The 17,857-nt window shown below is 37.1% G+C and overlaps 1 protein-coding gene across 1 annotated transcript in view; it reads right to left on the reverse strand.

Annotated features, from left to right (window-relative positions):
• Positions 1–17,356, reverse strand: part of LOC308633755 (uncharacterized protein C8orf89) — a gene marked incomplete at its 3' end in the record, with an annotated part of 31,619 nt that extends 14,263 nt beyond the window's left edge. The window contains exons 1-3 of the mRNA XM_081266801.1: positions 17,101–17,356; positions 6,021–6,184; positions 3,397–3,550 (exon numbers count right to left, since the gene is read on the reverse strand). Coding sequence (XP_081122927.1) covers positions 3,397–3,550; positions 6,021–6,147 — 281 coding nt within the window. The 5' untranslated portion in view covers positions 6,148–6,184; positions 17,101–17,356. The remainder of the gene's footprint in view (positions 1–3,396; positions 3,551–6,020; positions 6,185–17,100) is intronic.
• Positions 17,357–17,857: the final 501 nt, after the last annotated feature.

Here is a 17,857-nt window from a genome sequence, read left to right on the forward strand (position 1 = left end):
CAGAACTCACTTGTTAAATGACATCACAGGGAACTTAAATAAATGTTAAAAAAGGAGACCCCTTCCATTATAACTAACCCAATCAGAAGCAGATATGAACCAACCCAATGTGTTGGGTTTCCTAGCAAGTTTTACCAGTAGATGGGTGCCATGTCTAACTTTTCCTACAATCTTTACTATAACACTTTGTTGTTATGACACAAGAAATACTAAGAGGAGGAGAATCAAGAGTAACATGATATCTGGATGTGTCAGATGCCAACTATTCCTTGTTTGTGTACTTCTTACCTATCAGCCACTGCAGTCTGAATTCTGTCATATTTAACTTTTGTTCCTGCTGTAATCGGCCTAGATAATAAGTGATTGTTAGGGGAAATACATCATGATTGAATCTGCTATGGATGAGATACTGGGTTATGAGAATTCTCAACTTCTTATAGCTATATGAAACTTTAAAAGTCAGGAGCGAAACAAATTAGAATTTTAAAAAAGCCAGCAATGACTTTTAAATACTCTTCACCTCTAGGATGACCATTTTCAGTTATATTTCCAGAGTGTGCTGTGAGAGTCACCAAAAAATTCTGATCACCATTAAAGAAATTTGAAAAAAAAATTCAATTCTTATCAAAGATTTTAATTTCAAATATTCACATACGGAGAGTAAAAGAGGGTAAGGAGTTGTACACAAAACAAACTAAGAAGAGTACTTTCCTGCTTTGCCAAAATTGTTCTTTCACAGGGCGCTGTGCGATGTGCAGAGGAGAATAAAATACTTGTAGGCAACTTGACATGTTCTCACTAGAATAGCTAAAATGAACACACGCATGTCAGAAGTAGGGGTAAGAATTAACATTTATGCTTGGCAAGCACTTTGTGTACATTCTGTCACTTAGTCACCACAATTCCACTTTACATAGGAAGGAAGCTTGTCATAACATGAATGTGTTCAGATCATCCTTCGTTGGCTTAAATTAATTCACACTCGAGTCAACATAAAATGTTTAGATATGGGGCTTGGGGGGTAAAGCTCCGTGATAGAGTGCTTATCTGGCATGTCCAAGGACTGGAGTTCCCTCCCCAATACCACAAAACACACACACATTAAAAAAAAAAATTAAGAGTATTTTTGGTGCTGGGGAGGGAACTCAGGGCCTCGCACATGGTAAAGCATGTGCTCTCCTCTTGAGCTTCATCTTTAACCCCAGAACCCACTTGTTAATTGACATCACATGGAAATTATATAAAGAGACAGAATGGGCTAGTTCAGGGGTGCTTTTCAGGCTTACCACTCCTTTAAGATGACTGTGTGTTGTGTTATGAAGGAACATAACAAGACTGGTCAGTACTGGAACAAAGTCTGTTGCCACTGGCAGAGCACTGTGTCCACAGATGGAAATGATAGAAGTTAAAGGTCAGGGACTGGGTTCTTGGTAATGAGGTAAAATTACTGTCCTTGATAGGTTTTATGCTCATGTTTCAAAAGGTGTCTCATGGGGCTGGGGATGGAGCTCAGTTGGTAGAATGCTTGCCTCACATGTACAAGGCCCTGGGTTCAATCCCCAGCACCGCAAAAAAAAAAAAAAAAAAAAAAAAAATTATCAAAAGGTGCTTCATCTCTAGCATCCCACCCTCCTTCCTTGTAGATAACCAAACTACCCTGCTGCTAACAATTCACTATTTCTCTTCCATCATTGCTAAGGCTGTCTTCTTTTCTTATAACCTTACTTCAGAAAGAGTAGTTTTGTTTTTTATATTTTTATTGCTTGAAAATCTATCTTCAGATAATATTTAAAATGATGAGAAATATTGTATATATGATTATTGTTACTTATGGTATTATTTTAAAAACCAAGCTGGGCATGGTGGCAAATGGCTGTAATCCCAGAGACTGGGGAGGCTGAGGCAGGAGGATTGCAAGTTCACCTTCAGCAATTTAGTGAGACCCTAAGCAACTTAGTGAAGACCTATTTCAAAATTAAAAAAATAATAATAAAGTTAAAAGAGCTGGGTATGTAGCTCAGTGGTAAAGCGCCCCTGGGTTCAATCCCCAGCACCAAACAAAATGGATAAAACATGGACATATTAATGGAATATAATGTAGCCAATAATGTTGTTTGAAGAATATTCAGTAATATGAAAAAACACATAATGCATTAAGTTTTAAAAAGGCAAAAAAAGAATTGCAAGTACACTAAAATCAAAACTAAAATAAATCCATGAAACTAAAGAAGATAGAAGAAAATGCCTAACAGTAAAAAATGGACATTTTAGAATGGGTAGGTAATCAAATAATTATTTTCCTTTTTTCTCCAAAGCTCTTATTTATTTTCCTAATTTAGATAAATATTATCACAACTTTTCACTTTTAACATGCTCTAGTTTTCTATTTGTATTAGCACAATTTATTTCAAGAGTCCCTAACAATAATATTAGAGCTGGAAAACTCAAGAAATATATTCTAAAACACCAGTGCTATGTATAACTGGATGACTTTAAAGTTCATTATTTCTGGAAGATACTATAAAAATATAAATCCTCCCATTTAAAAAGTTGCAATTTATAATACCATAAATACTTTTTTTTGGTGTGTGTGTGTGTGTGTGTGTGTGTGTGTGTGTGTTACTAAGGATTCACCCCAGTTTGCTTTACCACCGAGTTCCATTCCCAGCCCTTTTTATTTTTTATCTTAAGACAGGGTCTCACAAACTTGCTGAGGCTGGCATCGAACTTGAACTACTACTGACTCACCCTCCAAAATGGCTGGGGTTATAGTCATGTGCCACACTAGACCTCATTCTAGAATTGAATTACAGATTCTATGTTCAAGATACTGAAAACTGTTAATACTATTGAGTTAGTTTTTTTTGTTGTTGTTTTTTGTTTTTGTTTTTTTTTTTTTTTTGTACTGGGGATTAAACTCAGGGGCACTCAACCACTGAGCCACATTCCCAGCCCTATTTTGTATTTTATTTAGAGACAGGGTCTCACTGAGTTGCTTAGTGCTTCGCCATTGCTTCTGGCTTTGAACTTGTGATCCTCCTGCCTCAGCCTCCTGAGCTACTGGGATTAGAGGCGTGTACCACCGCACTCAGTTAGAGTTAGCTTTTTTTATTTCTGAGTATTTCAATGTTCTCATGGGCATGATCTAGGGTAGGGTACTCAAGATTTTTCAAAGGAAGTCCCTAATCCTTTCTGGCAATGTTACACTTGAAAACATAGTAAAGTGTTTGTTGTCAATCTGAATAAAATGGTTTAGATTTTAAAACATAAATCCTTTATGAAAAAAAAATCAGTAGGCAAGAAAGAGATTCACTAAGAGAAAAAAATCTCTATACATCGAACAGTATTTCTGCGAATAACTATTGCTCAAAATAAAGTTACCTATCAAAGATCTACCTGACTGTAGGCATCTGGGCATCCGTGCGTAGCAGTTGTTTATGATTCTCCAGTGGAGTTGAACTTACACTCTTTTGGCATGTTGGCAATACTGGTAAATATGGCATCTTGACACATTCTTTGAACTCTTCCAGACCAAATGCTGAGGGGTATTCTGATATAAAATATTATCATAATCATCTTGGTTAAAGTATATTACTTTACTACAAACTCTAATTCATAATAAAATATAGCTAATCAGCCATTAAGTAAGTTAAGCAACTATAATTTATCTAGTATCTCTACCAAGAAAATGTCTTCCAATTCCTGTCCATGGAGTATACAGAATAGTAGGATAAGGGACTGATTAAAGGCTGGGGTTGTGACTCAGTGGTAGAGTGCTTGCCTAGCATGTGTGAGACATTGGGTTCAAGTCTCAGCACAGCATATAAATAAATGAATAAAATAAAGGTCCATCAACATTAAATATATACTTATGAATTAGAGTATAGAATTCATATATGTAAAAATTAGAGTAAGAGCTGGGCATGGTGGAGCATGCCCGTAATCCCAGAGATTTGGGAGGCTGAGATGCAAGAATTGAAAGTTTGCAGTCAGTCTGGGCAATTTAGTGAGACCCTGTCTCAAAATAAAAGGGTCTGGGGAATATAGCTTTGTGGTATAGCACTTGCCTAGCATGTAGGAGACCGGGGGTTCAACTTCTAGTACCACTCACTGTCCACATTTTTTATTATTTTATTTAATCAGAACTGCTAGAATATTAGCATCACATTTAAATAAAGCACTTTCAAGAGTCTGGTATTACCTACAGCTTTGAATCTTTTCATTTTCCTGATTTTGTGCAAACAATTAACAGGTAGAAGTACATGATCATTTGAGTTAGCAATGAGAGATAAAAGAATTAATTCTCTTAGGCATTGATTTTAATTTTCTCTGCACAAAATTTCATAACAAATCTATAAATAGCAGCACCAAGTATCCAGATTGCTGCTTCTACTGACCTTACATATCAATGAACAAAGAGATTGTCAAATTATTTTTAAAAATTCAAAACAAAGGCATTAAATGGAAAAGGTAGATGAAGAAGTTTAAAATTGGGTGGTCTTTAAGCTTTTGTAAATGTGTCTACTAAGCAAGTCCAGCAGCAACATAGTATTTAAGATACAAGTTATTCCATTGAATGTTCAAAATGCCATTTTACAACCTTTGATTTTTCCTCTTTTGGAAAAAATACTTTGACTAAAAATCTGTAATACAGATTCACTTTTCAACAGTAGGTTGAGGGGTAGGAGAGTGGTCAATCAAGTATTTTCTGCATACTTTTAATGGGGACCTGGTGAGAAACTTATAAAAATATTTGTATGTATAGCAACACACCCAAAGCTAGAAGGGATGAAATGATTGAGTAGTCTGAATTTCGCTATTTCAAGAATTTTATGTCCATCAATAAAGCTGAAGGCAGAGTTCAGAATAAATAAAAAACAGCTGTAACTTAAAGGTAAGGGGGGAAGCTATTCATACATATGTCAATCATTCTCAAACTAGTCTTTATTGAGCAACTGTAGAATATAATATAGTCTCCATTTAATATACTCAAAACAAAGTTTTGGTTGAATTTACTGACACATAAAGACATTGTTAAAGGTTTGGTGTCCTGCTGGGCATAGTGATATCCCAGCAACTTGAGGAGGATTTGCAAGTTTAAGACTAGCCTGGGCAACTTAGTAAGGCCCAAAGCAACTTAGTGAAACCTTGCTTCAAAATAAAAAATAAAAAGGACTGGGGATGTGGCTCAGTGGTTAAGTGTCCCAGGGCTCATTCCCTGGTACAAAGCAAAAAATAAAAATAAATAAAAATAAAAATAAAACAAAATTGAGTGTTCTAAAATATAAAAAAAATCGAGATATTTAAAAGGATACACTATTTATGAAAATTAGTGTGATCCAACAGAGAGAGTAATGCATTAAATATAAAGAGAAGTAATTCTTTATTGTTTTTTCTCTTTGGAGGTACTGGGATTGAACTAAGGGCCTCATACATGTTAGGCAAGTGCTCTACCATTGAAATGTCTGTCACTCCCAGACATTTTATTATTTGTTTTATATGGTCTTGCTAAGTTGCCCAGACTGGCCTTGAACTTGCAATCCTCCTACCTAAGCCTTCCAAGTTGCTGGGATAACAGGATGTACCACCACACCCCAGCTAAGAGAATTCTCTAAAATTGATCTGTCGGGGAAGGGAGGGGGCGTGGGGTAATTAATGATGGTGGAATGGGATGATCATTATTATCCAAAATAAAGGTATAAAGACAGGAATTTTGTGAATATACTATATATACAACCAGAGATATGAAAAAATGTGCTGTATGTATGTAATAAGAATTGTAATGCATTCTGTTGTCATATATACATTTTTTAAAAAGCAAAAAAAATGATCTGTCACAGAATTACATTAATTCATTTTAATTTGCTTCCATTTTCTTTTTCATGAACAACATATTAACACTCATGATATAAATGTCATAGAAATTATAAAGTGTTTTTGACTGCTTCAAAAACAGGTAAATTCAAGGCACTATTTCTATTTTTTTTCCTTTGGTAAAATAACAATAAAAATAAATTTACCTGTCCTCATCTTCGGGGTTTCTAAAATTGCTTTCTTCCAACTACTCTCAAAAAGAAAATAAGTGTTCAGGGAACTTCTGGTGAAGTTAGAAGTCTCAAATTTGATTTCAGGATATAACACAGACATTTTTTCTTCTTCTTTCAAATCTGATGAAAATGAGATGCTGCTCCAGGTACAGGGCGTTAAGGACAAAGAAAACAAGGTACGGTTTGTAGATATCTTATTTGTTTTTCATCATGCAGATCAAATATTAACATAGGCATTCTAGCCTATAAATACATATTCTGGGATTTTTTAAATGATTTTTTTAAATGATGCCTTTAATTCTACTACACAGAATTTTTTAAATTTTTAAATATTTTAGTAAATTCTTTCCAGTTCCAGGTGACAGACATTTAGCAATATATTTAAAAAAAAGAAGTAAAGTCTAACAAGTTGTCATCTTCAAAACAATAGAAAGCATAGGATTCTCTCAAAAATACAGCCATTACAAAATGCATCTGTGCCTGAAAAAAGAAGTCAAAATCTATGTCCCACAGAAAATAAACTTATCCTCAATATAGTCATAATTTTACATTAAACACAGACAAACCAATCATATATCCTGCTTATTTAATTTATTAAATACATATTCATTTCAGTCTTCTATCTTAGGTGTCTATTATGTGCAAGGCACGACTAAACCCCCCAAAGAGAACAGTCATGAGCAAGACTCACTGAAGAATGACAACAGCCACTATAGCCACAATTTATTGAATGTCCATAATTCCAGGTTCCTTGCAGAACATTTTCTTTCCAATCTCCACAAGCAAAGAATCAGAGATGGCCAGATTCAGCTCTGCTCCTTCACTTGTACAAAATAACTTACTGGAGGTTGATTCTATGTCAGTAATTGCCCAAGCTTTTGGATAAATATACTAAGCAAATAGTCCCTGCCCTTGAGAGGGACTTAAGACACTTAGAATCCAGTAAAGGAAACACAAAGAAACAGATAATACAGTTTAGTCGATGCTATAATGAGAGGGCAGGTGGGGGAACAAACAAATAAAACCAGAGTGCTTGGGAGCACACTGGACGGAATCCTAGTAGGGGGGAAGCATGTAAAATCACCCCTAGGTGAGAGAGAGCAGGCTCAAGAATGTAGTTTAATACGGCTGGAACATGCACATGTGTACTGCACATAGCAGGAGGGAGAAAAAAGAACAAGGACAAGAATGTAAAGGTGAGAGCAAAGGAAAGAGGAGGGCATGGGGAAAGGAGGAGAGGGAGACCGAAAGGGTGCCTCAGAGCTGGGGGAGTGGCAATGGGGTGACCTTCCCCAAGGAGGGCTATTCCTTAGAAGTCAGCTGTGTCCAATCCTGGTGAGGCTACTTATTAAAACAGGAGAAAATGAAGTAAGAATACAGGAGGAAAGTCTTTGGGTTTGGAGACAAGGTCTTAGGTCTGCTTGAAATGTATTGTTGGCACTTAAAGGTAAAGATGGTGACCACACCGTCATGAGCTACAGGGCAGGAGTGAAGCATGTTAGGTAACAGTCAGGGACAGCAAGAGGAAAGGAGAATCCAACTCTGTTCCAAGGGCCACTTGGGCTTCTCCAATCTGACCTGCCAAGTTCTCTGGCGCTGGCCCAGGCTTCCTTCCCTGCAGCAAGTCTCAGAGGCTTATTGTCTAATGAGGCCACCACCCTCTCTATTCTTGGGGTTGATCCTCTTCTAAACAACAAAGAAAGAAGAGTGGTTCATGCTTTCTTTGATGTTCTTAAAGACAAGCTCTTAAGCTCTTTTGATTTCATAGGATTTGTTGCTAAAGACTTGAAAAAACAAATAGGGGCTCCAAACGTCACGAAAATGGTGACAAAACTAAAGTGCAATATGGAGTAAATTATGATTTCCACACCCTGAAAGGACTCTTAGAATCATGCTCCAGACACCATCCCAGGAACTTCTTTCTCTTTTTTATTTGTAGAGATGGAGATGACCTGACAATGTTCTTTAAGCTTCAAGGCAGCCTCTTAGAAGCCCCATTTCCAGGACAGAAGAGGCTGGGACTAACAGTAAGTACCTGCTACCCTCCGGTGGACACTTGGGTTTCTGAACATCTCAAACCAGAGTTACCCAAAGATAGTCTTATTGAGGCATTTGATCCTGTAGGTCAGGAGAAAGCTTCTTTAAAACTGGATTCTTCTAGAAAGTTCAAAATAAACTCATGAGACTGGGGGAGGTGGCGCATGCCTGCAACCCCAGTGACATGGGAGGCTGAAGCAGGAGGATCACAACAATTTAGTAAGGCCCTGAGCAACTTAGTGAGACCCTGTCTCCAAATAAAAAATAAAAAGGGCCAGGGATGAGGCTCAGTGGTTAAGTGCCCCTTGGTTCAATCCCAATACCAAAATAAATAAATAAATAGGATTCATTTTACTGTTACCTCTGTTTTTATGTTTGTTTGAAATTTTCCATTATAAAAAAAATTTTAAACCTACATTTTCAAATATGTACAGCTTCAGGCATGTGCTGAAATAATTAAATTCCAAATTCTATTATTATTATTTTGTGTGCGTGTGTATGGTACTCAGGACTAAACCCAGGGGTCCTTTACCACTGAGCTATATTCCCAGTCCTCTCTGCTTTTTTTTTTTTTTTCTTCTGATTTTGAGACAGGGTCTCAATAAGTTGCTGAGGCTGGTCTCAAACTTGAGATCTTCCTGCCTCAGCTTTCCAAGTATCTGAGATTGCAGCAGTGTGCCACTGTGCCTGGCAAGATTTTCTTTTCGTAACCTAGTTTAGAACTAGAAGGAAAAGTTCAACAGATGTTTGTTTGCTTACTTATTATTAATCCATCCTTCCATTCATTTAATAACAATTTGCCAATCATGTCAGGCACTAAGGATGTGATAGGGAACCAAACCAGATAAGGTCCTGGCTTTGAAGTCTAAGTAAGCAAATACGTAAAGTTTATTTCAGATAAAGTACAATGAAAGTAAATTCAATTCTCATTTTTAGTGATAGTTATGTTCTTCAGAGTTACTGCAAACTGAATTAGTGAACACTGAATCATTGTTCCTAGGAGAAACACTGGGATAGGATCTTACCAGCCTCTACTCATTTTTAGCAACAGATTAATACATAACCTTGTTTTGTGTGTTTCTGTTTAAAGATCCCTAATTTACTGTATTATTGATTCATTAATATTGAGCTCTTGGCCAACAGCATCATTGCCCAGGACTGAAGAAGTTTATCTCATACATGTATTTTCTGTACAAGGCACAAGACGGCTTTCTTATACTTAAAAGCATGAGATAGCACTTCAGCATTACACTTAGGACTCATTTTATGTAACAAAATCAACAATGAAAAGCACAAAAATGTGAAAAACACGACACCCACCAGATGATGAAAAGGACACTTGCTTACAGTATGAGAACAAAAACAAGAAAGAAAGGTATCACTTTATTTGATCTCTACTGGGAATATGTGACAGAAGTTTTCACAGTTCTGCAACTTTTCTTACCCCACTCATTTGAAATTGAGTCATATTTATACATTTAGATCTAGTGTGTTCATTTGAACTGCTGCCTATATAAAATAAATCGTATGAATATGTACTTGTCCATTTTCCTACAGGTGGTCACATGAATTGTTCACTATTTTCCAATATTACAAACAATGTGACAGTTAACAGTCTTGTATATGCATGCTTCTCCAGGGAAACATAGCTAAATTGGATTCCCTGGGCCTTAATGTATGCAGATTTTGAACTTTACATACTATTACTAGTTTATTCTCCATGTACTAGTCCCAATTTGCCCTGAATAAGTAAGTGGTTAATCGATTTATATTCCATAAAATTTGTTTGCCCACATTCTTATAATGAGTAACCATTTTAAATCTTATACTTGTAATGAATAAGCTATTTTAATTTTTTGCTAATCTTTGCATGTAAAATAGTACCTCATTGTTATTTTAATTTTTATTTCCCTGAAAACAGTGTTTCTTGGCTATTTATATTTCCTCTTTTGTGAATTGCCTATTTCTATGCTTTAGCTATTTTTGTTCAGGGTTTTGTCTCAGTCTTATTGGTTTGTAGTAGTTTTTTACATATTCTGAGCTTTACTTCTTTATATGTTAAGTTTATTTCTAATACCTTCTTTCTACTACTAGTTTATTGTAACCTATTTATGGTGTCCTTTATTCTATAGAAAACTTTAAATTTTGGTATTCATATTGGTTAATTTTTTCTCTATGAATGTTATAATATTGAAGAAATCCTTTCTCCTACCTGAAAACATAAAGATAAAGCCAGAACACCTAATTCATTAGAGTCTGATTCTAGACCCTTTATACTGTTTCACTGATCTTATTGATTGCCTCTGAGCCAATATCACACTGCCTTAGTTTCTAAAAATTATGTAAAAGGTTTACTCCTTGTTTTACGAAGCTTCCTGAGAAGGGGAAAGTAGTGGGTAAAATTTTTGAGAACATGAATGTCTGAAAATTGTCTACATTTCCCCCCGGCACTTTATGATAATTTGGGATGGGAATAGAGTTTTAGTTTAGAAATTACTTTTCCAAAAATTTTGAAAGGACTGTTTCACTGTCTACATGTTTCTGATATTATTGCTGAGAACTTCAATGCCATCCTGATTCCAACTTCTAAAACTTTGTTGATGCTCTTCTATTTTTCTCTAATTCTTTATGAATTTATACAATTTTAATTTTTAAATCCTTTCCCAATCATTTCGATAAGATTTTAGGAGGGAGTCAATGGATGTGTTCAATCACTCTCTTTAAACCAAAATCATTTAAGTCATCTGAATTCCTTTTAATTTTCTACACAGGACACCTCAACCCAATACTACTGGTCTTGAAAGTGGGACAAATTTTTGTTGTGCCAAACTGTTCCAAGTTTTTCAGGTTATTTTCCTAATCCTCCTGTTATTTTTCATACTGTCTCATTCTTGCCTTATCATGTCCATTCCTTCATCTCCTTTAGTGTGTGTGTGTGTATGTTACTGGGGATTGAACCCAGGGGTACTTTACCAAGTTACATCCCTAGCCTTATTTATTTATTCATTTACTTATTTGTTTGAGACAGAGTCTAAGACTCCCCAGCCCTTTTTATTTTATTTATTTTTTGAGACAGAATTTCCCTAAATTGCTGAGACTGGCCTTGAACTTACAATCCTCCTCTCTTAGCCTCTTGAGTTGTTGGAATTAAGACGTGTAACACCACACATGGCTCTTTTATTTCCTTGAATATTATACTTTTTTTCATGCCCTTCTATTACTTTTAGTTTGGGGGTACAAGTGTCCCATTTGCGTATCTGTTAAGTCTCCTTCCTTGTGGTTAATTTCTTCACATAATTTGTAATCCTTGACTGAGGCTTTATCTCTAGAGAAAATGCTATCTTTAGAAGTCAACACTTGCTTGAGCTAGGGACATCCTGGTAGAGGCTTTTCATTGGTCTCTGACTGGCCTGGAGTTTCAGAGATACCAGACCAACAAATAAGTCATTTTCTTGGACTATGGTCCCTGACCATGTAGTAACGTGAACTGAGACTACAGCACTGAGCCAGTAGAAGGTAAGAAGCTCTGATCTCTAGCAGCTGACTCTTTTCTTACTGCAGCTCAGGTGAATGGCAAGCTTCTCAGGCCAACGGTGAGAATTTTTTAAGTTACCATCTCAGGGTTAAGGTACTTGTGACATGTTATATATTTTTCAAGTATAGATGCACTAATACACTTTCACATGTTCTTCCTCCAATGTGATGTCAACACTCCTATGAGATCTGTGTCCCTTTCCCTTAAACTAACTTCCTCAGCCAAAAAAAAAAAAAAAAAAAAAAAAAAAAAAAAAACCAAAACAAAGGAAGTCACACAGTATGATTTCCAAGATTAGGTCATTAAAAAATGACTTGATTTTCACCAGATTTTCTCAGGGCACCATATTGTGTGGATATCAAGAGATGTGGAGAGTCTACATATAAAGGTTCCAACTGACAATTCACAGATATCAACAGTCAGCATCAACTACCAGACGTGTGAGTGAATAAGCCTTCAGGTGAATCTAGCCCCCGAGCCTTCAAATCTTCCTGATGAGCCTCAGACATGGTGGAATACAGTCACACTGTCCCTGCTCTGCACTGTCCGAATTCCTTACCCATGGAGTCCATGAGCACAATAAATGGTTGTTTTGCACCACTAAGTTTTGGAGAAATTTGTTATGCAGTCATAGTAACTGGAACAGTACTCCTTTGTGACTCCTAGCTTTCAGCAGATGGCTCAATGGTGGCTTTCTATGTGAATATTCCTTCATTTCAGGCACCTGGGGATTTCCTTCTCTTGGTTCCTGCTCAACCACATATCCATAAATCATCTTATATTTTACTTAGTATTTGAAAACTAGTGAAGCAAAATGGGATTCTTCCATGTCAGCCCACTCTGCCACAATACCCAGAAGTTCCCAGTAAAACTTCTCAAACACAAATAACTAAAGAAGTTCGATTTTATAGAGTTAAAAATCTTAAAATAATCCATAGAGTGCATTTATTAAGGAGCAGCTAACTCGTTACAGAAAAAATACAAATAGTCATTAAAAAGTTCACTCACTTGTGCTCAAATAAAAGCAAAATAATATAAGGAGCTACTATTTTGGCCAATGAAAATGACAGGAACTTTTTTCTTTAAGTCAATAACAGACAGTATAGGATTGGGTTCAAGGAAAAAGGCACTCTCACAAAGTTTCAGTAGTAGCATGGTTTGGTTTATTTCCAGAAGACAATCTAGCAATATATATGTCCTTGTAATTTTAAATATATTTGACTCAGAAAGTTTTATTTTCAGCAATTTATTTGAAAGGAATAATCACTGATACACATAAATATTTATCTTCAAGGATGTCAAATCCTGTACTATTATAATAGAAAGGAAGCTGAAAATAATCCAAACACCAAAAAAGCAGGAGATGGTAAGATCATCTTTATTTTTAGTTTTGTTTGAACCAAAATAATTATCAAATGAACATGAACAAAGAGAATTATAGATTCATTAAGAAAGATATTTTATTTATTCACAATGCCAGCATTGTGCTAGGAGCCAAAATACCAACATCATTAGGATATAAAAACATGCAGTCTATTGGGGGAAATAAAGTGAACAATGATAGTTCATTATGATAAATATTAATGATGAAGCTACATTTGTATTCTGTGGTAAAACTGCACCTTTGCTGAACTAACTGAATGGGGGCAGTGGCTGGGTTTTTGTTTTGGGGTACGAGCTAAGTCCCAGAGGTTTTGACAAGTAGAAAATAATGGTGGCAAAGAAGACTAACTAGTCTCTCAAATTCTTGCTCCTCCTCCTAAGAATAGAGTTGTTCCTAGAGGTGGAAATGTGAGCAAACACAAGGTGTAACAAATTTCTACATGGTTTTAAGAAACATAACTGCTTCATCCACACTTTATCTTTCCCCTCTGCTTACAGGATTATTTTCCAAATATATATTTTATTGTGTCTATTTAAGATGTACAGTATGGTGTGTGTGTGTGTGTGTGTGTGTGTGTGTGTGTGTGTGTGTGTATGTATTTAAAATAATTACTATCCACTGACTGGATTTAGACAAGAATGAAACACTAATGAATGGCAGAGCCTGGTCTTTTTAGCAAATGAAAGAAAGCTACCAGCTGATTAGGAACACCTGTGTTGAAATTGTTACAGTGTGAATGATAATAAACTTCTATATGTTAAATCACTAACATGTTGGGACCTATTTGTCACTCCAGCTAGCAGTATACTAACACCTGTGATTTTTTTATTCCCAAGTATATATTAGTTTTTACTCAAATACATTTACTACCTATGTACTATGTACAAATCAATGTGCCATATGTATGAGAAATACAAAGACAAACTAAATACAGATTCTGCCTTCATGCAATTTCCAATACAGAAGGGGAAAAATATCCACTTATACAACTGGAAGGCAGGGTGTGTAAAATTAAAGCCTTAGAAGATAAAGTATTAGATGAGTTAAGAGGAGGGAGAGAATACTTTCTGGTGGAGGTTCAATAAAGATGTGGAAGAAAGAAGAAAACAAGATTTCAACAGAATCCAGACAGGCCAAAATGTGGGGAGAGGCATTCTACCCAAATATAAAAGTGCAAGATATCATGGAGAATGGGATGTTTGTATTCTAGTTTGCCTGGAAAAAGGGGTTCAGATAAGGCCATTGTAAGAGTTAATGAAATAATAGATTGGGACGAATCTGAATGCTGGGCAAATGGTTTATATTTTCTTCTCTAAGTAATGGAAAGCCATTGGAGGTTTTGGAATAGGGGTGTGGCATATATTCACTGCTATGCGTTAGGAAAATTAATCTGGCAGGAAGAGTTAGACAGCTATTAATAAGAGTCCAGAGTGTGCAAATTAGAGCAGTGTGGCAGTGAGAATGACAGATTGATAGTAGATTGGATGTGGAAAGTTTGGAAAAGAATCAAAGATGAACTGGGATGACTAAAAAAATTATAGAACCATGAATTAATCTAAAAGAGAACATGTTAGTTTCAGCCTAAAGGGCAATAAGAGTCCAGTTTTAGATAAAATTGAAGTACAAGCCATCCAGTGGAGATATATAACCTGGACCCAAGTAGTAGGAATTGAGGATTATAGGCTTGGTTTGGAGATAAAAAATGTTACCTATTTACAGGTAACAATTAAGGCCAGAAACTACATTAAAGTTAGCCTAGAAGATCCAAAAAAGAAAAAAAGACAGATTTCCTTAAAATATATGCAAAGCAGAAAGATGAAGAAAGGGCAGAGAAGTGACTGGAGAAAAACCAGCATCACTGGAGGCATCAGACCGTACCAATTACACAGAAGTTAGTGAAGTAAAGAAATTAACATCAAACACAGGATCTCATTTCCTCCTCAAACTACCCAACTGTTATGGTTGGAATACAAAGCATCCCCCAAAAGCTCCTGTGTTAAGTAGTAAGAGAAATGATTATGCTATGAGAGCTGTAACCTAATCAATCCATCCTAATTTTGAATGTGCTAGGTGCTAAAGGTATGTGGGGTGGCTGGAAGAAGTTAGAGGATGTGCCCTCAGAGATTATATCATGTCACTTCTGCCCGCCCCGCCCCCCCCCCAATAAGCTGAGCATCTTTCTGTTTCATCTTTGGCCAAGAGTGGTGGCTAACCATAGATTATGCATGGGCTGAACCTTGGAAACTGAGCCAAAATAAACTTTCTCCTCTAAGTTGTTAGGTCAGGTATTTGGTTATAGGGATGAAAAGCTAACACACCAAAGAAACATAAATTTCAGCCAATGACTAAGCAGGAATTCAAATCCTACAAGGAACATAGGCTTTGGAGTGAAACTGGATTCTAATATTGACTCTGCCCTTCAATAGCTACATAATCATTGGGTCCTGCCTCTGACCCTCATAAGGTGTATAAAGAATAAATTTTAAAACACTCGCAAAGTGTTCAGCACAATGACTGACATGTAATAAACACTGAGCATAAACTATTTTTTAAATTAATAAACATTTTTCCTTATCACGGCCTGCTGATGAAAAGTTAATTCACAATTTTTTAAAAAGATGTTTAATTTTTTTTAAATTGTGTATTTTGATACTGGAACAAGTAAAGGGAATGCAATTGGGAAAAGGTTGTTCATTATTTTCTTTTAGATTTATACTTAAAATTTTTTTAGTTTTATAATATACATAAAAAGCATTATAACTGTACATAAAAACAATTTTTTGAAAGCAAGATCCAACCAAAATTGGAAATGTACATATATCTGAGCCTGCAATTCTGCTTTAAGGAATTTATTCTATAGAACTGTTCCTGGGTGTAAGAATGTTCATTGTTGCATTGTTTATAATAGGGGAAAAAAAGGAACTAATCTCAAGTGGAAGAGTGGTTACATAAATTGATACATCTATAGTATGAAATACTCAGTACACCCCCTTAAGTATAAAATTCATATGGAAGGTTTCTCTGAACCTTAATTGGAAAAGCAATTTTTCAAAAGAATCCATACATAATTTCATTCATGACCAAAAAATAAAGAATGTAAGGATGAACACTAAATTAACTCTAACTGGGGTTAAAGAGAAAGTAGTGGAAAATAAAGAAGGCATTCATTCATCTCCAACTCTATATACTGTGGTGTTCCCATGAAAAGTACCAATGCACTATAATGTAATTTCAAAACTGTAAGGAAGAATTTTAAAATGAAAATGTCAGAAGTATTTTTTAAAATAAAATTCTAATAGATTTTAACACTATTAAGCATACATATGCATACACAGTTGTATTTAAGAGCAGAGATTTTTGTGCTTTAGGGAGTATAATGCTTTAAAATTGTTTGCAAAATTGTTTGCATTTATCCAGAGAGAGGCTCTACAGTTTCCATGATATCTATAACCCCCAAAAGGCTAGATGAAAAGATGACAATAGAAGTCTACCTGCAATGCAACTATTTTCTAGTAGCTTTAAGCCCTAGTGAAAAAAGTAGCACACAAATGATAGGTAAATCAGAACTGGTACAAGGCAAAATTGGAAATGAAAACTGGGTTATGACAATCTAATAGGGTCAGCCTCCAAAGTCCTGGCCCATCTGGTTGGGTGCCAAGTGTGGGGGAAAGGCAGATACATGGCAATGAAAGAAGGAAGTAAGTACATCCCACACTCCCTTAAGGTTTAAGTTCTGGGAGGGGTGGAGAGTGAACCTGTAAGGGTGTGTCCACTTAATGAAGAGATACGTTTGCCCGGTATCAGAAGGGGAGAGGGAATGGAATTTACATATCTAGCAAGCAAGTTTTCGTCTCCTGGTTCATTCCCCATCTCCTGTCACCCGACCCTTCAGTGTATACTTGATCAGGTCCTTGTGACTAGTTCTTTCTGGCAGCTCCGCTTTAGAGGAACCAGCCCAGGTGTCTCTCTAGGTCGTTTTCCCCCTTCTTGGGAGGGGACTCATCCTCCCTCTCAGGCCTGACCCGGAAATGTCCCGGCCCTCCCAACCTCCAACGCCTTGGGGCTAGATGGCCAGACGGCCAGGCACCCGCACTCACTGTCCCTGCAGCTCCTCGTATGAGAGGAAGGGCTTCTTGTGGTGCCGGGCCCGTGGTAAAAAGAGGGGTAGTTCTGGCAGCGACGACTGCAGTGGGGGTAACGGGCAGCGCGGGAGCCAGCTGCGGCCCTGTGCCGACTCGAGCTCCTGGCCCAGCCCGGCCACGTTGCTGTGCTGTCCACAGTGGTGGGACGAGGCAGTCGGCCGCGCACTCGCACGGGAGCTGCTCTCAGGACAAGCATGCTCATGCTCGGCGGCCGGCAGCCCTGCGATGCTGGGCAGCGTGGCTCAGCTCCGCCCGGCCCGGGGCAGCGGCAGCCACGCCCGTCCAATGCGCGCATTGGTTGCTAGGCGCCTGTCGCCTGGGGCTACGGACTCCGCTCTACCGGGTTGCAGGCCAGTCCTGCAGAGGAAGGGACCTAGCCTTAAGGGACCAGGGTGGTTGCCTGGGTAAGATTAAGAGGCTGCCATGATTCCAGGGCATGCACCAGAGGTCACTGCTTGGGGTGCTGAGGTGAGCAAGTGCTGAAACAAGGCTGGTTTTATCAGCGGTCAGTTGTGACACAACACGAGGGGAAGGTTAGGTAATGGCCAATCAGACAGGTGTATGTAGTTTCTAGGTTGTTTGCTCATCAGCTAGTACCAAAGGCTAACTTTTCAGATTTAAAGTAATCAGGCTTTCATGGGTATTTTAACCCGTACTCTTGATTCCTTTGAAAACTAGGGTGTTCCCTTTTAAGGCACAGCACACTAATTTT

Source organism: Spermophilus citellus, assembly GCF_964194105.1.
Source record: "Spermophilus citellus genome assembly, chromosome: 14".
Taxonomy (NCBI): domain Eukaryota; kingdom Metazoa; phylum Chordata; class Mammalia; order Rodentia; family Sciuridae; genus Spermophilus; species Spermophilus citellus.